The sequence below is a fragment of the Neovison vison genome, chromosome 6 (genome assembly GCF_020171115.1).
Source record: "Neovison vison isolate M4711 chromosome 6, ASM_NN_V1, whole genome shotgun sequence".
Taxonomy (NCBI): Eukaryota; Metazoa; Chordata; class Mammalia; order Carnivora; family Mustelidae; genus Neogale; species Neogale vison.
This window is the reverse complement of record NC_058096.1, coordinates 187578207-187601996: the sequence shown is the minus strand read 5'-3', so window position 1 is coordinate 187601996 and position 23790 is coordinate 187578207. Positions and strand designations below refer to the sequence as shown.

Below are 23790 nucleotides of genomic sequence, written 5' to 3'. Positions count from 1 at the left end.
AAAGTGTTGCTTGAAAGAAAATTTTCACAGGCAAGGAAGTTTGGACACTATTGGGCTAAACAAAATCACATGTTTGCATATTGAAGAACTTTTCAAAGTCTTGAATATGTTCACTGCATGCGGTGAATTTCCAAGAAAGTGGTCTAATATTCAAAATTTCTCAAACTCTTTCTGGTAAGAAAATAGCTTAAGACATGAGATAAGATTCTTGAGCTTCAGATTTTTTTTTTAAAGACTCATTTATTTATTTGAGGGAGAGATTTTGTGTGTAGTGGAGGGAGGGGGGAAGGGCGAGAGTGGGAGAGAATCTCAAGCAGATTCTACACTGATGGCAGAGCCCTACACAGGACTCAATCTCAAGACCCTGAGATCACGACCTGAGCCAAAGCCGAGAGTCCGATGTCGAACCAACTGTGCCACCCAGGCACCCTGAGCTGTAGATTTAAAGTACAGTATTCGTGCGTGTGTGTGATCACAAATGCCTAATTCTGTTTGTGAGATTTCTTGTATTGTAGAGCTAGGAAGATGTCTCACACTGCTTTTTATAGTATTATGGAGGAGTAACAAGATACATCAATGAATTCTGGGTATGCTCAGACTTTCCAGGGTCCCTGGCATCTTTCAGAAATATTATGTGCTAGAAAGTCTCATCACATGTATTGCCTTTAAAGTTTAACCCAACACACATCCACACACAAATGTACAAATGAAATCATCCTTAGGACTTAGGACAGGCCATGGGAAGGAAGGTCCTTGTGCTAGGATACTGATAACGCAGCACTCCTCAGAAATGCTGGCCCTCAAGAGGAATGCAGTGAATTTTTACTGACTGAATGAATGAATGCATGAATGAATGAACAAACGAATAAAAGGCAAATACTCTGCTTTCTGGAGCTAGGCTGCCTAGTGATTGCGCCATTACTAATGAGAGATTTAGCCATGGCCAAATTATTTAATGTACGTATGTTTCCATCTCCTCGTTTGTGAAAGCAATAATAAAAAACACTATCCGTTGTTGAGAGGATTACATAAGCTAATAAGTGCAAAAAATCAAGGCCTGCTGCCCAGGGAGCTCTCAGGAGGTCAAGCCTGTCATCCTCACCCTCCTCACCCCAGGGCATGATGTCCCCTTGAACCCCACTTGCTTTGCCTTTTCATGCCTTTCCCTTAAAAAAAATTTTATACACCGTAGACAAGGTGGCCAATGTTATTTTAATTTCCTAAGTATGTCTTCAAATCACCGGTTTTAAAAAAAGGGGTGGTGGTCATAATTGTACATTGATTACTAAAGTCAGATGTGGTCACGGAGGCCTCCAGAAATGGTAACCGGGGCCACGCCCGCAGTCCCGTTTTGGGCATTCAGGCTTCTCCTCGCAGGCAACAGGCAAGGGGGACCGCTGCCCACACGCTGAGCTCTGCCAGGGTTCCCCAGTATCAGTTTCGGAATTTCCACATCATCGCCACCTGGCACAGGTGGTTGTTTTGCAAAGGCAAGGTGTGCCCCTCTGCATTCTCACCGAGGAAGCCAAACAGGTTCAAGAGCCCTCACCTGACCAACTACTCAGACAAGAGCACTCTCCCGGGGAACACTTGACCCACACGGGGCTGTTGGTAGCCTTCTGGTAGGTTCTGTTCCTCCATGAGTGCTCATGTGGGGCAGAAAGGAGATGAGTGCTTTGTCCCCCAGCCCAGCTTGTGGAAGCCATTTGGCTCCTGGTGTCCGGAGGCAACTATACTACCGTGGGCTAAGACCATGAGTATGTGCATCACAGGTGAGAATAAGGGAAAGAAGGAGATTAAACTTTAGATGCCTCAGATCCACCTCCCCCATGGGGAAGGGGGTAGATAACACTCATACACCCAGAAGCAGTGTATTTAGTGGTTAAAGTCCTAGATTCTGGGGGCGCCTGGGTGGCTCGGTGGGTTAAAGCCTCTGCTTTCAGCTCAGGTCATGATCCCGGGGGTCCTGGGATCGAGCCCCCCATCAGGCTCTCTGCTCAGCAGGGAGCCTGCTTCCTCCTCTCTCTGCCTGCCTCTCTGCCTACTTCTGATCTGTCAAATAAATAAATAAAATCTTAACAAAAAAAAAGTCCTAGATTCTGGCATTATACTGCCTGGGATGAATCTTGGCTCCTCTACTTATTAGCTATATTACCTTCTGTATACTTAACCTGTCTACCTCAGTATTCCCACCTGTAAAATGGGGGATAATAACAGAACTTAGGTAAGGTTTGGAGAACTAAATGAATGAATATACGTAGTAAGCACCTCGCAAGTTGTATGTATTCAATACTTGTTAGGGGCTGTTACCTACCCACCCTGTAACAGTAACCCCCGAGGTTTAAATTAGGGAGGACACTTTTATTTCCCTGGAGCAATGATCAAAGAAGAGCAGAGACAAATGAGAGGTGCTTTTATGGGCCATAGCACCTTGATGGTATAATTTTCTAAGGATACTTTTCCCACCTTTAGTCACTCTGTGATGTTAAGCAAACGACTTAGCCCGCTTGGGCTGCTGTTCTTTTATTTTTAAAAAGGAGATCACACATTTTCTCCTTCGTGGACTAGAGTGAGAATCAAACGCAGTGAAATGTGTATCACTTAGCATAGCTCTGGCACACACATACACAAATGTACAGAAAAGGCTCTGCAGACGTTTCTTTCCTTCCAATTAGTTTCAGAGCTGGAAAGCAACTTCATATCTTTTTCTGCTCTCCTGTTCTTAAGAGGGAAATGCCTTTCCTGTTTTAACTGCCAGGAAAGAAGAGGAGAAATGAAAAGGCATCTTTCTAGAGTCGTCTCTGGACCTTGATTTGTATGTCACAAAGCCGGGTTCAACCCATATTTAAATATTCTGCATGTTTAACACGCAGAAAACCCAGTGGTTCTTCAACTAAAGTGCTCAGGAAAATCACCAAAGAAACTTGTTGAAAAGGCTGATTTCCATCTCGCCTCAGTTCTGATTCTGTGCTCTGGAGAGAGGCAAGAAGACAAGAGCTTGCTCATTAAGAATGATCACTTGTTGCAAATCTGATAAAAGTAGTCAAAGGTCACACAATGAGAAACACTGCTCCGATTCTCACCAGATCATTTTGAAATGGGAAAAAAATGGCTCAGCAAGTCAAGGAGAAAAATCAAGAAATCCTCGGAGCATTCCCAGTTATAAACAGCCTCAAACAGTGCTGGCAGGTAGCAGGCACCAAAAGGAAAGAATTGCTAGATAAATACTCTCTTATGTACTCAGTTCTAGCCATGGTTGACTTTGGCCTATATGTTGATAGCTTTGTAACTGACGTTGACCATAACTAGTTTTCTGTAAGATTACTGTTGACATTTAATTGATATCTACAATAACTGGAGAACAATCTAATGCCCTTTTAACTTTTTTAAAATAAAAGTTGGACTATATGTTCAGTTTTCTCCATTATAGGATCATTCTTACTCCTTTGCTGAAAATTGTAACTACAGTTACCATAGCATTGTTAAATGATATTCAGGAATACCAGGAAAATGAAATTTTCTAAGCATTTTAGATGTTTAGTTTCTCAGTAAGTTTATATACATTTCAGAGTTAATGCTAGTCATGTGATACAACAGACAGGCCGTTTTGTTTATTTCTAGACTTCTTGGGGAACAAGCGTTCATCATCAACAGCTTCCATTCATTTATTGTGTTAGTGTACAACAATTCATTGAATGCCCAGTTCCTACCACACTATGTACATGGGGATTTGCTTTGGAGTAAACAAAAGTGAAAATTCTCTCTTCCTTTTTCAGACTCTCCTGGGATACCCAAACTCAAAAATGAGGTCCAATATGTCTTTCAACAGAAAGCTACCAATGACTTCTTCTCATGGGCAATGACATTTACGAAACCACTGGGAACCACCCAGTGTTTCAAATGTTATACTCAGAGGGTGAATTTTTTAAACATAAATCCACATTTACATAGCTAACCAGAGTATGAAACTTAATCACAAATCGCATTTCTTTCTGACAAAGCATACAAAAAGATATTGTGGCTTTGTCAGTATCTGCAAATAAGAGCTCTCTTTTCTTGCCTGGATTTGTTTCTGTCTTCAGTGGAAGGAAGGAGCTGGAAGACAGGGACAGCTATCTGGCAGGGAGAAAGAAGTGTGGGTAGTGGATGACTAGAGGTGCTGAACACATCATTGCCAGGTAGCATGTCCTCGGCACAGTGTGGAAGGAAGCCCCGTTTACCCGCATATCCAGCATTGGGCCGTAAATTAACAGCAGCTATCACATCAGTGACTGATTTTCACCAAGCAGTAATCCACCCATGTGTGTTCTATAGCTGAGACTATGTTCTCATAAAATGTACTGACTCCTGGGTCCATGATTCAGATGTTATTCCCTGTGTGTGATGTACTTAAACTATCATTTATCTTAGAGATTACCCAAAAGCTGCTTTACCAAATAGCGATGTGATCCTGTTATCACTTACCAGATCCTATAACATCTCTTGGGACCATTTGTTACTTGTCATCTGCATATTACTTAGATAGAGAATATTCAACTCTAAATTCTTTTTTTTAAATTAAAAAGAATTTTTATTTTTTATTAACATGTAATGTATTATTCAACTCTAAATTCTTACAACTGAATTAAAAAATTATTGCAAAAATATTCATAGGTCATAGTGCCTAACAATACTATATTTTGTAAAAGTTCTAAATTCTTTGACAAGTCACAAAATCCCTTTCCATTTAGAAAGGATGTCTCAAGAACTGACATTCATAAGAAGAAGTAGAAGTTAAACGAACTCCACTTTTCAGTACTTCCTCAAGACTGACAGAATTTGGCACACAAATCTACAAGAGAAATATCATGAGTTAAAATTTTCCCTGTACCTGTCTTTACACAGCAACAGAGCAAAGAAGCAATCAAGGAAACTGTTTCATTGGCCCATGGCCAGCTAGGTAGTGAAAAATATAACAAGGGGTAATTGTACTTCTCCACACAGAAGATAATGACCAACGGTGGTTTACGAAATGTTTTCTCTTGACTCAGGAAATGCTGCATTTGCTATATAGGTATCTACTCTTGGAGTTCTTAGGGAAGCTCAAGTCCCAACAAAGAAAGGCTATGTTAAAGTCTTTGGTGCTGAAGACATTTTACGTTCTCCATAGATTTAACCAAAAACTCTGATCTGAATACTTCTGTTTCTAGCCAAGATGGGTTAACAGGGACTGGATTTACCTTCTCACCATATACAAACAAACAGAACCATATAAAAAAAAAAAAACCTAAAAAACCAGCCAAGAAATATGAAACAAAAGTTTTCAAAATAGTGAATAAAAGGCAACAAAGGACAGTGAACTTTGAATGAGGTGAACCCCGTGACTGCCCCCACTTACAGCCATGAGAATGTTCCTGGGCTGTGAAGGTGTTACACGGAGCAAGGTACACGCTCTTGAGTAGAGGAGACAGAGCTGAGAGACTGGGGAGACCAAAATGGATAGAATTTGCAGAATAGAGTGCCAGAGAAAGGAGAGCTTCACAGAGAGAATCCTGAAGATATACAGAGTACTGATCATTGCATGCATGGAAAGAGCCTGCCCAAGGCTGGGGAAAAACTATCTAAGAAGATGAAAGGGAAGAGTGCCTGGTCCTCACACAGAGCTGGCTCCTACGGAAAAAAACTCATAATTCATGGGGCATTGAATAGACCATTAGGAAGGTCTTGCCTCAGTAATGGGGAATAATTGGCTCTAGAGTGAGCAGTGCTCTAGGTCAGCCTAATAAATCATAAAACTAAGACTTGACAAAAGTCAAAATGCATCTAAGTAATTATATTTTATTCCAAAACAATATCAAGAATATTTACAGGAATATAAAAATAGGCAGTGCCCCCAAATTTAAATTAAACACTATGCAGCATTCATTCAAATATTATCAGGCATGCAAAGAGTAGGCAGGAAAACATGACCCATAATGAGGAGGAAAAAAATGAATCAGTCAAAACCTACCAGAACTGACACAGATATTAGAATAAGTAGAGAAAGGCTTTGAAACAATTATTATAACTGTATCTCATATGTTCAAAAAATTAGGTAGCAAAATGATCCCAATCAAACTTCTAAAGATAAAAACTCAATATACTGGATGAGACCAATGGCAGATTAGACTGCAAAAGAAAATATATGAAGTTGAAGATAGAGCAATAGAAACTATCCAAAATAAACATACACACAAAAATAACTAAATAAAAAGGAGAGCACCCCTGGGATGTGAGATAACTTCAGATTGTCCGTATATGTATAACTAGAGTTTGCAAAGGAGGCATGGGTGGGAATAGGAAAAAATATTTGAAGATGAAAAGGTGGAGATATTTCAAAAACTGATGAAAGTTATAAACTCACAGGCCCAAGATGCTCAAAAAATACCAATATCAAGAAACATGAAGAAAACTATACTGTAGCACCTCATAATTAAAAGGACTATTAAAAAGAAAATCTTAAAAGCAGGCAGAAATATCAAGTGTTCACACAAAACCAACAATATTGTGTGCACCGATAATACATCAGAAAGTAAAATGTACGGCACTGACAGCATAAAGGCTGATGGGGGACAGAGAAATACACTAGTGTAAGGTTTTTGCGTTACACGTGAAATGCTATTATGCCACTTGAAGGTAGATGTAATAGGTTACAGATGTATACTCCAGAGGCACCTGGTTGGCTCAGTCACTTGAGCTTCAGACTCTTGATTTCAGCTTAGGTCATGATCTCAGTGTCGTGGGATCGAGCCCCATGTCAAGCTCTGCCCAGCGGGAGTCTGCTTGAGATTCTCTTTCCCTCTGCCTCTGCTCCTCCCCCGGTACCACCCCCTCTAAAATAATAAATAAATAAATCTTAAAAAAAAGTGTATACTATAAACCCTAAAGCAACCATGGGAAGAATAAAACAAAGAGTTATGGCTAATATTCCAACAAAAGAGGTAAAATGGAATCATACAATACACAACAAATCCAAAAAAAGACAGAGGAAAAAATAACAGATGAGACAAACATCAAATAAATAGGAAAATGACAGACCTAAACTTAACCATGTCAAAAATCATACTACATGTACGTAGTATATATATAACCAGTTAAAATACAATGATTGCCAAAATGCATTAAAAAATCAAGATGCAGGATGCTTGGGTGCCTCAGTGGGTTAATAAGCCTCTGTCTTCGACTCAGGTCATGATCTCAGGGTCCTGGGATCGAGGCCCACATAGGGTGCTCTGCTCAGGGAGCCTGCTTCCCCCCTCTCTCTGCCTGCTTCTCTGCCTACTTGTGATCTCTCTCTCTGTCAAACAAATAAAATCTTTAAAAAAAATCAAGATGCAATTAATGTTGTATTCAAAATGTGTGCTTCAAATATACAGATACAAATAGTTCAGAAGGATGAGAAAAGATTTACCATGATAACAATGAATCGAAGAAACTTGAAGTGATTACATTACTACCAAACAAAGCAGACTTCAGAAAAAAGAATATTACCAGGATAAAGAGGTTCATTTTACAGTGATAATCAAGAGGACACAGCAATTCTAAACATTTATGCCCGAATAACAGAGCTTTGAAATGTATGAAACAAAACTAATATTTTAATTAGGTCAACTTGCAAAAATAAATAGAAACATTCACAGTAAGAGCTGGAGATTTCAGTATCCCTCTGTCGATACTTAATACAAGAAGCAGACAGACAATCAGCAAAATATAGTAGACTTGAATGATACTATCAACCAAGTCTACTTAATTAAAACTATAGTATATATACTATAGTATATATATGAAACTAGTCTCAATAAATGAAATAGGATTTAATTCATTCAAAGTGTGTTCTCTGACTATAGTGGGACTATAGTGGGATTAAATTGGAAATAAATTTAAAAATGGCTAAGATAGGGGCTCTGGGGTAGCTCAGTCCATTAAGTGTCTAACTTTGGGTCAGGCTATGCTCTTAGGGTCCTGGGATAGAGTCCCATGTCCAGTGAGGGTCTCTACTCAGCGGGGACTCTGCTTCTCCTTCTCCCGTTTCTGCTCTCTCTCTCTTTCTAAGAAATAAAATCTTAAAAAATAATGGCTAAGATATTTCCAAAATTGATGAAAACTATAAAACCACAAGTCCGAGATGCTCAATAAACACCCATCGTAAGAACCATAAAGAAAGCTATACCAGTGCCTCTCATAATCAAAAGCAGTGATAAAATTCACAGAACCTTCCACACAGTGACAGCAGAATACACATTCTTCCCAAGTGTACATGGATCATTTACCAAGATGGAACATATTCTGGGCCATAAAACAAGCCTCAATAAATTTAAAAGGATTTAATTCCTACAAAGTGTGTTCCTTGACCACAGTGGTATCATATTAGAAATAAATAACAGAAAGATCTCTAAAAAAAAAAAAAAAAAAAAAAAATCCCCAAATATCTGGAAACCAAACCCGCATTCTTCTAAATAACAAGAGGCCATTGAAGATATTCAAAAGAGGAATTTTGAAATCTTTTGAAGTAAATAAAAATGAAAACACAACATGCGAGAATTTGTGGGATACTACTAAATCAGTTCTCAGGGGGAAATTTTATCTACTAAATGCCTGTATTAGAAAAGAACATCTCTAAACAGTGATCTCAGTTTCTATCTCAAGGAACTAGAATAAGAAGAACAAATGAAGCCCAAAGAAAAAGGAAGAAAAGAAATAATAAAGATAAAAGATAAAGATAATAAAGATCATAGCAGAAGTCAATAAAATAGAAACCAGAAAAACAACAGAGAAAATCACTCAAACCAAAAGCTGGTTCTTTGAGAAGCTCAAAAGCGATAAACTTTAAGCCAGACTAATTCGAAAAAAAAAAAAAAAAGAGAAAGGCACCCGTTATTAATACCAGGATAAAAGAGGTAACAGCACTGTAGACCACATGTTAAGAGGGAGATAAGGAAATATTTTGAACAACTATGTCTACAAACTTGACAACTAATTAAAAAAACAGGCAGACTAATAAAGATAGGCTAAAACTATCTTTATTAGCAGATGTCATGAACGTCTACAAAGAAAATCCGATGGAATCTACAAAAAAGCTACCAAAAATGATGAGTTTAGGAAGGTTGCAGGATTCACGAAAGGTACAAAAACAAATTGTATTTTTATATACCAGTAATGAACACTCAGAAATTGAAATAGAAAGATACCATTCACAATTACATCAAATAATATGGAAGATATAGGGTCAAATCTGACAAAAGTCCTGTAGGCTGAAAACTATAAACACTCTTTAGAGAAATTAAAGATGACTGAAATAAATGGAGTTTATATTCTGTGTCCTGGGTCTGTCCATATTGCTAAGTTGTCAGTTCTTTGCACATTGATCCATAGATTCAGTGCAATCCTAATGAAAGTCTCAGCAGGTGTTTTTTTGTTTATTTTGTTTCTTTCTCTTTTTTGAAATTGACAGATTGATTCTAACATTTATATGGAAATGCAAAAAATAGAATAAACAAAACAACGCTGAAAAAGAATAATCTAGAGTCTGTTCTGATTTCAAGACATTCTAAAGCTATAATAGTCAAAACAGTATGTTATTGGCAAAAAGGCTAACAAATAGATCAATGAAACAAAATACAAAATAGTCTAGAAATAAACTCATGCATAAAAATAAACTGATTTTTGAAGACCACTTTGGAAAACATTTTGGCAGTACCTTAAAAATTAACCATATCTACTTATATGACCTAGCCATTTTGCTCCATTTACCCAAGATAAAAGAAAGTATGTGTTTATACAATGACTTGTACATGAATGTTCATTGCATTTTTATTTGTAATAGTCCCCAAACTGGTACGACCCAAATACCCATCAACAGGTGAGTGGATAATTTTGCAACATATATATGTATCGAATCATTCTACTGTACTCCTTAAATTTACAGGGTGTTATATGTCAATGATATCTCAGTAAAACTAAGAAAAAATGGGGGGAAAAACCCCACAGGGGAATTGAAAAACAATTTAAGGTACCTCCATACAATGGAATACTTGAACAGTAAAAAGGAATGGGCCACTGATACATGCAACAGCATGGATGAATCTCAAAATAATTATGCTTACCAAAAGAAGACATAAAGATGGGGCACCTGGGTGGCTCAGTTGGTTAAATGTCTGTCTTTTTGGCTCAGGCCATGATCTCAGGGTCCCGGGATGGAGCCCCACATTGGGCTCCCTGCTCAGTGGGGAGTCTGCTTCTCCCTCTCATTCTACCCCTTCCCCCTACTCTTGTTCTCTCTCTAATACATAAATAAAATCTTTCAAAAAAATAAAACAAAAAACATTATCTACACTGCAGGATTCTGTCTGTACATGACTCTAGAAAATGTAAACTGCTCCATTGTGAGAAAATGCAGATGTACAGTTGCTGGGTATATGCACTTTCTTGATTTTGGCGATCATTTCATGGCTACTATACATGTTAAAACTTACAAAACTGTATACTTTAAACATGTACAGCCAATTATTTCTCAATACAGCTGTTTTAAAAAATGCAACAAAAACCATGCCCAGTCTGAGTCTTCAATCGATTAAAGCTCTGTCTGTGTGTGTTCAGGGAGCCGCCCTTAACATTTTGGGACCTATGGGAAATGTACCAACGTAGGTTCCTTAACCCATATATAGTCTGCCCCCATTGTCTTTCTAGGCCAGGCATCCTGGGCACCCCTCAGATTTAGGGTGATGTATCTGGACAGAAGGGGCTCCCACCTTCTGGGCCCTGGAAGGCCCTGGAAATGGGCATGGGCTCTGAGATCCCGGACACTGAGACTATAACCTAGAATAGAGAAGTTCTCTCCAGATGAACATCTCTAGGTTCACAGGCTCCCTGCCTTGGCCCAGGGTTTGGTTTGAGGGGACGGAGTAGAAGCCTTGAAGGCAAGGATAGTCTGCAAGGGGGTAAGGTCAAAATTGAGAAGGCTTTAGAGCAATCTGATATCCGGGCATGGGATCATTTCTCTAGCAATTCGTGTTCACTGCACTTTACAGAAGCAATGTATCCTCCAAAGATTGGATACAAATAAAAAAACAATATAGCAAAAAAACTAGCCCGTCACCACAGATTACTGAGACACTGCTTTATTTTATTTTTATTATTATTTTTAAAGATTTTATTTATGTATTTGACAGAGATCACAAGTAGGCAGAGAAGCAGGTAGGGGGTGGGGGCAGGAAGAAGGCTCCCCACCGAGCAGAGAGTCCCACGCAGAGAGCCCATGGGGGCTTTATCCCAGGACCCTGGGATCCTGACCTAAGCCAAAGGCAGAGGCTCAGCCCACTGAGCCACCCAGGTGCCCCTGAAACACTGGCTTTAAAACATGTGGCTCTGAGCAGAGGCCCCTAAGTAAGATTGGTTTGGAATTATGGGAGAGGTAGGGGAAACTCTGTGAAACAAGATTTCCAGGATGACTTTTTTGACATTTCAATCCCAATCTGACTGCTCCATCTTTGCGTCTTTCTGGAATATTCTTTGTGGAGCTGCCTTTAAGACCATGGTAGTTGTGGGACGCCTGGGTGGCTCAGTTGGTTGGGCAGCTGCCTTCAGCTCAGGTCATGATCCCAGCGTCCTGGGATCGAGTCCCACATCGGGCTCCTTGCTCAGCAGGGAGCCTGCTTCTCCCTCTGCCTCTGCCTGCCATTCTGTGTGCCTGTGCTCGCTCTCTCCCCCTCTCTCTCTCTGATAAATAAAAAAAAAAAAAAAAAAAAAAAAAAAAAGACCATGGTAGTTGTCTGTGAGTGTGAGTCCCTTGCAGGTGGCTGTCTTTCTTAGAATTTGAGAAGAGCTGCCTTTTGTTTAAAATTTTTGAGTTATTTTTTTAACAGCTGTGGAAAAGATTGTGGCCATTTTTCTTTGGACAGGAAAATCTAGGCAATACCATTTGTCCCCCTCTACTCCAGTCCGTCTGGGGTCATTCACTGAATGTAACAATTGGGGCATCTTACCTTGTGCACACAGGACTTGGCGTTCAGGAAAAACAGCTCCACAGTGGTTTTATCCTTTAAAAACGATATGCTTTCAATGTAAAACCTGAAAAATAGTACAGAAATTGTTTTTTTTTTAGATTTCTTTCCCTCCCTCAGCATGATGTCTCATGTCTTCATTTAGCGTCCCCAAAAGCAGAGAGGATTCTGAGGAACTAGGAAGCAGTTGTGCTTTTTTTTTTTTCCTTTTAAAAGAAGTCTGTAACACATACGTATGTCTACCTGTATGTACAAATAAATATTCATGGATACGAACGTAGGCATACATGCAGTTAAAATCTCTTAACAAAAAGTTTTTGTGTGTGTTGGACGGTGAACTCAAGAGAAATCCGAAATGGAATCCAGCTACAAACCCAGCTTTATCTGTGTTGATCATTCTTGGACATGTGTTCTGGGAGCTCGTAATATACCTCAGCTTCAAAACACAGCCCAGGTGAGCTTTGAGGGCTGAAAGTAGAAGTCGACTGAGTGAGAAGTACATAATGGAATGCTGACGTCCTCCCTGAGTCTCAGACTTGAGTGGTGAGGGCCCCACGCCCACCTTGCCAGGCACCCACCAGCCAAATTTCAATCACACCCCACTTCTTTCTTGTCATCCTTCCAGGCCAGGGTTTTCTCTCGGCAGGAAGCCAAAGCACTTAACCTTGGACTTTTTTTTCATGCAAATGAAGAGTATTCTAGGCCTCTCCCCACCCCCTTCCCTGGGCTTTTAGTTCTGGCTCCCTGGAGAGCTCTGACAGCCCCTTGTAAGGAGGGGAGGGGAGTCCTTCACTATTCTGGTCTGTTCTCAAAATCTCCTAATGATGAGGCTGGCCAGGGAACACGAGGCCCTGGGTGGCTGAGCAGCCTAGAGGAGGCGCAGAAGTTTTTCTCAAGTTTGGAGCTTTGCTTGATGAATAATGCATGAAGAGACCTAACACCCCAAGACAGCTCACAGGTCGGCTCCTGGAAGAGAATCGGACGTGGCTCGGGGAGCCTGGTGTTAGCTGCACACCATCATGAAAGTTCTTTGGCAACTGTCTTCCATCCCCTGCCCCCTCAACGAGGACAGGATGTTGGATAAATAAATGAAACTGAAAAGGACCGTGGATGATTTTATCACGGTGATGGCAAAATCATTGGAAAAATTCCACCTCTAATGTTGAATCATCAAGGGGAGTTCCAGAGAGAGAATAAATCCTTTATATTTTTCCCTACAAGGGTTTATCTCATAAGTGAGGTTAAGGAAGACTGACGACAGCTAGTCTGTGAGGAAGGAAAGTGAAGGACTCAGACATGGAGGAGAACGTGGGGCTTGGGGGAAACAGGCTTTGGAACAGGAAAGGTCCAGATAGGGACTCCCCCCTCTAACCATTTATTAGCTGTATGGCCTTATGGGTATGATCATCAGCTTCTTTGTGTCTCTTCTAAAATGGCTGTCATGGTTGCACTCATGTCATGGTTTGGGGGGTCTTGAAAGGATTAAACTAAGTAATATATGGGAAACACTCAAATATTAACAATTGTTAATAAAAACCCATTCTCTGGAATTAAATGCTGTGTGGCGGCGGGGTGGGGACCATGACTCCAGCTTTGAGTGTAAGATCCCAGACCTCCAGCGGCCTCGGCAGCATTACTCAGGGGTGCCCCGGGCTTTTGGACCTCGGGGCAGTGACTCACTTGCTTCTGTGCGCTCAGCTCCCGCTGTGGACTTGCCCTTCTTTCCTTGACTGGTGGCTTCTGCTTCTGCCTCACTCTGCCTTCACTGTTTCTCTGTCACTCCCTCTGAGGGATCACAGGGGCTTGGTTGGTCCTCTGCTTGTCCCACATAAGGAGCCTCTCTGGGGTTAAGCGCTCTTCCTTCCAGGCCAGGCAACTCAATGGCTGCATCCTGAAGGAACTTCCGGTTCAACTAGGTGGTGATGGTGCCAGTTGCTTTCTCTCTTTGCTTCTACAAGTACTTTATCCCTGTCAGCTGAGGTAATGGGAGCTTCCTGAAAGGGGCAGCTGCAGTGGGCCAGCTACAATCTCCTGAGCTCTTGCTTATGGCTAGCCAGGTGCTAAGTGCCTTCCATGTTTTGTCTCATTTTATTCTCAACAATCATTTCACTTAATCTGCAGTACAACCAGACGCCACAGGTAGCAAATTATGAGCCCATTTTACAGATGGGGAAACAGAGATGGAGATGTCAAGTCATCTTCTCTAAGCCCTACAGGTAGGAAGTGGTGGAGCCATGATTCGAACTAAGGCCTCTCAGACTTCAAAGTTCACGTTCCAAACCCACGTGATATAATGCTTTTGTACAATAACAATCACAATGAAAAGTAACACGCACACAATGCCATGGGGCCCGAAGGAGGGTTGCAATTAGCTCGGCTTACGAATCAAGAGGGAGAGGGTTGCCAAGCTTGAAATCCGTAGCCCTAAGTGTCACAGGGCACGAAACGTCCCCTTGGACAACTGAGCCGAGTCTTAAAGAATGCATGAGTTCACCAGGTAGGGAGAGTTCATCATTCCAGGGAGAGGACATAACGGCCAGACCAGTCCTCTTGCTAATCTCCAGGAATTCAAGAGACCACTTGCAGGGGGCTGGGTGGTTCAGCTCTAAATCAGCTTGTGGCTTGCCCAACTCTGAACATACAGCTTTGTACCAGAAACTGGGTTCACCTTGTTTCTGAAGCCCAAGTCCCTGACTATACCTTCGTTCCAGTAAACAAGCCCCTATCTTGTTTCCCACCACTTTCTGGCAACCTGCCCTGCTGCCTTCTACCTTTCCTCTTCGGCATCTGATTACCTGCTCTCTCAACCCAGAATCCTCTCTCTCCCTCAAGGGGACCATTGTAATGGCTTCATATTTATGGAGTGTATGAAAAGTGAGTGTCGTCCTTTGGGAGATCAGCTCCCCAGGCACACCTATCAACATGTATCATGAAGTGAAAACAAAATCTAGGGCTTCTTAATGAAATAAAATGAACTCTCTCAGACTTGTAAAATAAAGACCTTTTGTTCCAGCCCCTTTTTGGCAAAAGGATACTGTTTCCTTTCTGCATGCTTACTGTGAGTGATTTTCACCAAGATTTTGTGAAGCTGAAGCCCCCGGTTCAATTTCCAGCCCTGAAAGGAGCTCAGGCTTTCTGACTAGGCATATGTTTCAGAGACAAACCTCAGAAAGGTTAGTAAGTACAATTTCTTGAGAAGAGAGTTTGCTTGGAGAGGTTTTGTCTCTAGTTTATGTGCTCCCCCCAGCTATCTTTGTTCCTTCCTGATGGGACAGGTGTTCACCTAACCACTTAGCAAGGATAACAGAACATCACACTTCAGTGATGTGACAAAGATGGCTTGGGGAAGGGCAGGCCTGTTGGCCTCATGACAACACAGGTTTTGTCAAAAAGCGTTAGAACACGGGAGTTGTTTGGAAAGGATCGTTCTTCAATAGTCACTTACGTGTAGGTGGCCCATATTTTCTTCTTGGGGCATTTATTTATTCATGGTGACCAAAAGTCAACCCCATGGAGTTGGGGAGAGAGCCCCATCCTGGGATCTTGAGCTGGCTGTGCAGCTGCTCAGTGCTCCCCTGCTTCACCTGCCCCACACCCCAGAGCCATGAGATGTTTTAAATGTGCTCAACAGAGTGGATGGCATGTCACTCAGTAGCCAGTGGGTGGTGGGCATTATTACTAGATTCTTCTTTGTCTGTGGATGGGACCATAATGATAGGCACTGGCTAAGCTGAGAAGCTTTTTAAAACTTTAGCGTGTGTCCTTCCTAAGTTCTTTCTCTCAAGGACGCCAAATGCTCCCCAGGTGTCCATTTTTTTTTTTTTTTAAATTTAAGGTTTTATTTATTTATTTGACAGAGAGAGATCACAAGTAGGCAGAAAGGCAGGCAGAGAGAGAGCAGGGCGGGAAGCAGGCTCCCTGCTGAGCAGAGAGCCCGAAGCAGGGCTCGATCCCAGGACCCTGAGATCATGACCTGAGCCAAAGGCAAAGGCTTAACTCACTGAGCTACCTAGGTGCCCTCTAAGGTGTCCATTTTGACCCAGAACGGGAAAATGCTGTGAAACAAAAATGCTTCTGACCAGTTACGACTTGTTCTCCGCAACTAAGCCTACTTCATGTTCCAGGGCGATCCTTATGTCTCAGTGATATCTTTAAAGACAGGGAATCGGGCAAGAATTGCTCAATGACCTTGCTTTCTGAACAATGCTGGGCTTGTGAGTGGCGTCCAGTGAGGGCCTCCTTCTGGGTTTCGGTCAGTCATTGTAGGTAATTTCTGGCATTCAGCGCAGCCGCAGGCCCAAGGAGATCCCTATCAGATCCCAGTCCACATTTGGAGCAGGGAGATCTCTGCTTATTGCTTGTAATGGCCCTGCCACACCATCGTCTCACTTTATAATGCGTGCTGAAGACAGCAGTGTAATTGAAGAATACTGTACTTTCTCCAAGCCATTATGCAGGGCTCGTGGGAGTCCCAGATGTTCCTTTCATCTCTGAGAGGGGTGACGTCTGAGAGAATTCCCCAAGGAAAGCACTATTTGCTTCCACAGTGTGCTCCCCTGCCAAAAGACATTCCCTCACTTCTGAATTTCCAGGCATCTCTAGGAGAACCAGCGAGGGCCCTCCAGATTAGCCTGTAGGAACCTGCCCTTTTGCTCACGGCTGTGGTGTGGCTCTTTCTGAGCTCCCCAGGGATGGGCTAGAGGCCCAGCAGGGTAAGGGCCTTGCTGTGACCTGTCCGAAAGGGTTCTAAAGAAGTTTTCTGCCCCAGGCAACCCATAAGAATCCAAGTGTGACTTCTTCCCTTCCAAACTGCAAAACAGCCTGTTCCCATTCTCCCCGAGCAAAGGAGGGACACAGGCTTGGAGAAGAGGGCAAGAAGGGAGGCAGGAAAGGGAAGATGGGGGGTGGAGAGGATGGCTGGGCACCATGAATGACAAAGACAAACGATGAGATCTTCCACCTAGGGCAACCGTGAATGGGTCTGACCTAAGCCAGACAGTCCCAAACCTCCCACATTTGAAGACCATATATCATGTTATGGATTTTTTTTTACCCATTCCGTATGTGATTAAGGCAGTCTCTTAATTTATATCTTAATAATCGTTAACATTTACTGAGGTCTACATTATATGTTCTGATAGGTTTAATCCTCCAACAACAAGGTGCATTTTACACATGAGGAAAATAAGCCACAGGGGGCAGTAAAGAGCAGAGCTGGGATTTGAACCCAGGAGAGAAGCTAAAGCACCAGTTCCCAGTGGACAGAGTAGGGGTACACTGGGCAGTGTGGGAGGCATTTTTGGATCACCTTGACTTGGAGGGCGTCCTGGCATCTGGGTGGTCAATGCCCAGGACGCTGAGACCATCCCACATCCCTGCGAAGAATTACCTGCCCTGCACTAAAGGCCAAGCTTTAACTTCTGCATGCTTCAGCTTTTTGAACTCCTTACATTACTCATTCTTTCCTTCTGCCCTTTTGATGTCACCCCGAGAACAGATTACAGAGGAGAGTGAGCCGATTCCCACAAATAATGTTTGATATCAGAAAGCACACTGAGAAATAGAATCCTGTAAAACTGGAATCAGGATCAAGCTTCGAGTTTTGAAGGGTTCTGTGTCTTTCTGGATCTCTCGTATGAGTCAGGATGTCGGATCCTTATGGATGGTGGCCTCTGACCAAGTGCCTGGAAGGTCAAGAATTGGTGACGCCACTTAGGAGGTCACAGTCAATAATAAGGCAGCCAACAGTCACCTTCTCTAGGTTCCGGGATATTGCCCACTTCGATGTGACTGTGGTGGGTAGCCCAGAGCTCCGGCTGACCTCACACATCTGCTTCAAAGAGCCTCTGCTGGGCCTACAGTAGGAGGAATTAGTTATTCCTCTGGGCTTTTGATCACATTCCTCCTTGAAGAGATAAAGTTTCCTGTCCTCTGCTTATTCTAAGTTATCTACTCTTTGATAGCTTTAAAATAACTCGCAGCTAGCCCCTCACAAACATTCTAACTTCTCTTCCTTTTATCAATCCTAATGCTTGCGTTGAAAAAAAAAATGTCTAAGTAATGAGTTCGCTGTAGGAAAAAAAATGGAGAGAGATAAGCAAAAAGACAAAAACAAATCATTCTTATAATCATTCTACCCAGAAATTAACTGCTGTTTGCATTTAAAAAAAAATGCTTAAGTAATGTGTTCATCGTAGGAAAAAATACATCGAGATTAACAAAAAGGCAAAAACAATCATTCCTAGAATCATTCAACTCAGAGATTAACTACTGTAAGCATTTTAGACTTTCTCCCTACTCATGTATTTCACGGAAGTGTAATCATGTCACATGTTTTGTGGTTTGCTTGACTATATTGGGGGCATCTTTCCATATTAACAAATCTCTTTTTTCGCCAAAGTTTTTGTTTGATTGTTTTTGCCTGTTGTGTTGTACTCCATATATTTGGTTTTCTTAAAAAAAGAGAAAAAGTCCAGTGGAATGATGGGGACCCACAGGTTATAGTCATGATGCCTCCTTCAGTTTAACTCTTTTTAAAGGCTGAGTGTTCCAGAACCAGGCCACCAGGTGCTGAGAGAACTTTCGAAGTTTTTCTAAGGCTCCATGTTTGCAACAGCTTTGGCAGAAAAAAGGCAGCAATTTCCCCTCCCCTCCCCCACGTTTGTACTAGAACTCTCCAAGTCATGCAGGGAGTTCTCAGCCCTGAGTGTCATAGACAATGCCTTAGGGGTACAGCTGAGTGGTCTCTTACAGCCCTAGGAGACAGCAGAGGGGACTTGAGGAGGAGGAGGAAAACCGGCAGGAGAGGGAAGACCAGAAGGGGAGTGGTTGGGGGTGGTGTGGGGGGAGCAGCAAAGACTCAGAAGAAGGGAGTAAAAGACTGGGAGATGAGATGTGGCTCGGTGTGGAGCAGGGTGGTACCAGCCTGAGCCACCTCTGCCTGCCCTCCCCTGTCTCCCCTGAGGGAATGGGAGCTTTTCCAGTGAGGTCACACCAAGGCCCTGCTCTCTGATTTAAATGCTTGCATGCTTTCTAGCTATCAAGCTTTTCCAATGTTCACATCTGGGCTGCATTACCAAGGAGGCCCCTGTGTTTGCAGAAGATAGTTTACAGCAGCAAATAACAACCCCCCAGCCTGGAGAAGTCCCCCAGCAACCTGGGGGAGTTTGGACTCACATGGAAATGGAGAATTGGTTCAATGAAATATGGTGCATAAATAAATCATGAGGCGTCTATACACCCAGGTGTCACATGCGTATTTAGCACATATCATTGAGGTTTTGTAACCAAAGAGAAGACAGAGGTTTAATCCTGAAGTTCATCAAGGGAACGCTAAATGCCCTTCACCTTCAGTGTTTTCTTTCTTCCATGCAGAAGCAGCCTGTGTTTCTGAGCTGCTCCCTGTGCCCTGGAGGGAATTAACCAAGAGAAAGTTGCCCACCTCCCCAATCCCAGATCTGCAGGACCCCAGTGTTTAGCTCAGGACTCAGTGAGACAATGCACATCAAATATTTAGCCCAGTGCCTGCCACCGGGTTAATACTACATCTCCATAGACAGAGAACTACTTGAGAGCAAAACTGTGTTTTTTTTCTTTTCCACAAACACTCCAGTTTTTTGAAAAAATTGTATTTTCTTATATTTTTATAGCATTTTGTAAACTCACTTCCTATCCCGATGTCTCTTTTAGTTGTCACAACCAACTTGAACAAGACCACATCTACTCCATCTCTAGTGCACCGGGTCAGACGCTGGGCCAGGAATGTGGGGGATCTGGGGCTTGGAGGGATATGATTGTCTAGTTTAAAGATTCCTAGGATAATTCAGATATGCACCTCCTCTCTCTGTGGGGAATCACTGAAATGCAATGTACTTAAAAAAAAAAACCCACTAATCTCTTTTATTAAAGTGACAAATTATTCATTATAAGAACGCCATAATTTCCAGAACCTTACCTTCGTCCTTGGCTTTTGAATATTTGTTTGCAATGACAATAACCACGAGGCACAACCTTATAATGTGCTACCTCTGTCAGGAATCTGTCGTTGTGCTTTCACTGCTTTGTGATTGCACCTCCGTGACTGCTTCCAGTTACAGAATGAGTAAGTCACAGGCATGAAAGGTAGAGCAGAGGCATCCAGCCAATGGTATAGTAATGGGTGGTGATAGCGGGTAGCGACATTTGTGGTGAGCCCCGGGTACAGTATAGACTTCTCAAATCACTATGTTGTACATTTGCAACTAATATAACATTATGTGTCAATTACACTTCCACTGAAAAGAAGAAAAAAAAGGGAGGGCTGGTGTATTTCTGAAGAGGTTGGTATATTTCTGGAGGCTCCTGGAGGGACCAGTATCCAAACAGAGTCAAAAATCTGTCTTGGGTTCCTTTCTTCAATGACTAAAAGTGTAGCTGACAGAGGCAACTTCCGAGGGTCAGTGATGTTATCTATGGGGATGTCGGTCTCACCAATGGTTCTGTTCCCTCAAAAGAAGAGGGTAGAGGTCCTCTGAGAGGGACCAGACTTCACAGGGCGCCTCTGACCAAGCCCTCCAAAGAACGACATTCCACTGCATGACCTCCATCAGCTCACTTAATTCTCTGTGGCTTTTGCTTTATCATCTCTTTAATTAAGTTGGAGTTACAACAAGCACTTAATTGGAATAATAACAAAGACTATTATGATCTCACTATACTTGGGAGGAAAAATTAAGTGAATAATTAAGAACTCGATAAGGGTTCTGAACACGCAAGAAGTTAAGGGAAAGTCACGCCATGTGATTACGGGACACTCTCGAGAGATAAGGCTGAAGTAAGTGCTGAAACTCACGGAAACAAACAGCAGGCTGCTTGGGCATCTCAGGAACCTGCTTCCAGAAGATAGGGCTGCCATAAGGAATGACTGAATAGAAGGGAGACAGAGTTTTCTCCCCTGGTGTTTTGAGACCAAAACTAGACCACACATCAGCTGTCAGAGGAGTTCACAATCGGATGACTAAATAAATGGTACTTGTTAAATTCTCCAAAGACAGAGGGTCTTGCTGACTACTTATGCCACATAAGTAACACGTGCGTGCAAAGATGAACCACAGCCTGCATTAAAACATACATAATTGGAAACTTAAGTGCTTCATAGGAGACTGGACCCTAAATTTTGAAAGCGCAAACAAAGAGATTTTCACAGACACAAGGAGAAATTTCGAGGCTAAAAACAATTCTGTCACCAGGCAATGAGGGTCATCCTTATTTTTCTCTGAGAAGAGGAGAATGTCAGGGGTGGTGGGGAGGGGGGAAGGCTGGAGGAGACTAAGTTCATATAATGTGAAATGTTTATAGTGAAACTATAATCTTTTGTGAAAAAATATATTGACCCATGTTGAGCCATTTTTCACACACAAGATCAAAATTTCTCTATGCTCTGACCCGCTTATTGACTAATATGCACTCTTTCTTACTGCTTGTTAGTTTACATTTGCCTTTTCCTCCAATTCCCACGAACACAAGTTTTCCTTCCAGGAAACTCCTATGTCTTTCTTTAGGATTTCTGGGCAATTCTCCACATTAGCTATGCTCCTGGAAAAATCACCATTTATGCTACTTCCTTTTTGGGTTTCAAAAACATGTCTTGTGGTATGAAGAAATTCCAAGCCAAATATCAAAGCAGAAAGAAAAAAAAATTAAATTGGAGATTGCCAATACTTTATTTCCTGAGTTAGGAGCAGCTACCATTGACAATCACCATTCATATAAAAAAAGATGCTTAAGGGGCGCCTGGGTGGCTCAGTGGGTTAAGCCTCTGCCTTCGGCTCAGGTCGTGATCTCAGGGTCCTGGGATCGAGTCCCGCATCAGGCTCTCTGCTCAGCAGGGAGCCTGCTTCCTCCTCTCTCTCTGCCTGCTTCTCTGCCTACTTGTGATCTCTGTCTGTCAAATAAATAAAATCTTTAAAAAAAATGCTTAAAAAAAAGGTTATTACCATACTTTTGGGTTTCATGGACCAGACTGAGGTAAATGAAATGAAGTTAAAAAAAAAAAATTGGGGGGCACCTGGATGGCTCAGTGGGTTAAACCTCTGCCTTCGGCTCAGGTCAGGATCTCAGGGTCCTGGGATCGAGCCCCGCATCGGGCTCTTTGCTCAGTGGGGAGCCCGCTTCCTCCTCTCTCTCTCTGCCTGCCTCTCCACCTACTTGAGATTGAAATAAATAATATATTAAAAAAAATTTGTGTAAATGAACATGATTTTGCCAGGTAATCATAGTATAAAAATTCCCAAAAAGAAAAATAAGAAGCTTCCACTACTAGGTCATAAAACAAATCATCTTTCTTTTCCCTCTTTCTTTCTTCCTTTCCTTTCCATTTCCTTCCTTCCTTTTTCCTTTCCTTTCCTTCCTTTCTCTTTTTAAGTGAGCTATTAAGATTATAAACGCATGTGCCTCTGAACTAAACTCTCCTACTGTCAAATATGTCACAACCCAGAGATCAAGAGTTCCACACTCTACCAACTGAGCTAGCCAGGCACCTCAAACAAAGCATATTTCAATATCCAAAAAATAACACAAGCTCAGAATACAGAAACATTCTTTAGGTTGCTCTAGCTTTCTGAAAACTTATTTGGATTCCTGGGAAATCTACTCCCTTGACTTATTTGATCATATTTGGCTTCAGACAAGGAAAACAACTTACTGTGAAATTTATCATCAAATTCAGGTAGTATGGGGAGAGCTGCCAGGGCATAGAAAGGGGCTTTCAGCAAAATTGGGAATGTTTTACTTCTTAAGTTAGGTACAGGAACACAGGTGTTACTTTTTATAACATTTTCTTTATTTTAGAGTGTGAATATTTCATGTGGAAAACTATTCCCATCATGGGCTGGCTTTAAGAAACAACTGATTGAGTTGAACACATCCATTTTTGGAGAAAGAATGTAAGGACGTCCTAGGAACGGGTAAGTGACCTGCCCAAGCAGAGCCAGGGGACAAGTCAAGGACTCCTTACATCCTTCTCAGCAATCTCTCTGCCTGCAAGCTGAATTCAGATTTCTGCACTGTTAAGATAATTCTTTCCATGAGCATTTGTTTGCATTTTATCTTCTATTCAAACTAAAGCATGAAATTGTATAAAATTCAATTCTTGCTGCAGTCTAGGAAACATTCATACATAACATTTATGTAACAGTAAATGTCTGCCATATTTCAAATTATAAAAATCCTAAAAGTATTGAGTTGAAAACAGCCTTATATATTAAAAAAAAAGTACCTATGTTTTCCAGCTTTAAATTGGTCTAAAGGACTTTGAGGCATAAAGGAAGGTGATCCTACCCTTCATCATCAAAGAAAACAGTTCTACACAGTATCTATGGCAACTTCGTTTCCAGACTAAGACAGTAGAGAATTTTCCTCACATAATAATGTTTTGATAGGTCTGTTCTTTTTTTTTTTCCTCTAGATTTTTTTTTTTTTTTTTAAAGGGAGGTGGGAATGCTGGATGTTTCTATGGATACATACCTCACAGCGAAATGCAAAATGGTGGCGCCTGGCTTCTTTGGCAGATCATGGTCAAGAACTCGGTGATCTAACTGTAGCCAGTTCTGCTGACCTCTGTGAGGGCAAAGCAAAGAAAAAGGATTAAACAGAAGGTCAGAGAAAGGTTCAATAACACGCAGTGTTGGCAAAGCTGTGAGCAAAGAGTTATTGTCATACAGGGAAGGCAGGTGTATAACATGTTACAACTGGTAATGAGGCTAATTTAGCAATTACTATCAAAGTTATAAAAGCA

General features: G+C 41.8%; 1 protein-coding gene across 4 annotated transcripts in view; it reads right to left on the bottom strand.

Moving 5' to 3' along the window:
- FRMD4B (FERM domain containing 4B) overlaps positions 1 to 23790 on the bottom strand; it is a 324824-nt gene that overhangs the window by 86960 nt on the left and 214074 nt on the right. For all 4 annotated transcript variants that reach the window (XM_044253189.1, XM_044253190.1, XM_044253187.1 and 1 more), the window contains 2 exons: positions 23520 to 23612; positions 12000 to 12084 (listed from right to left, as the gene is read on the bottom strand). In XM_044253189.1, the coding sequence (XP_044109124.1) occupies positions 12000 to 12084; positions 23520 to 23612 (178 nt within the window). The remainder of the gene's footprint in view (positions 1 to 11999; positions 12085 to 23519; positions 23613 to 23790) is intronic.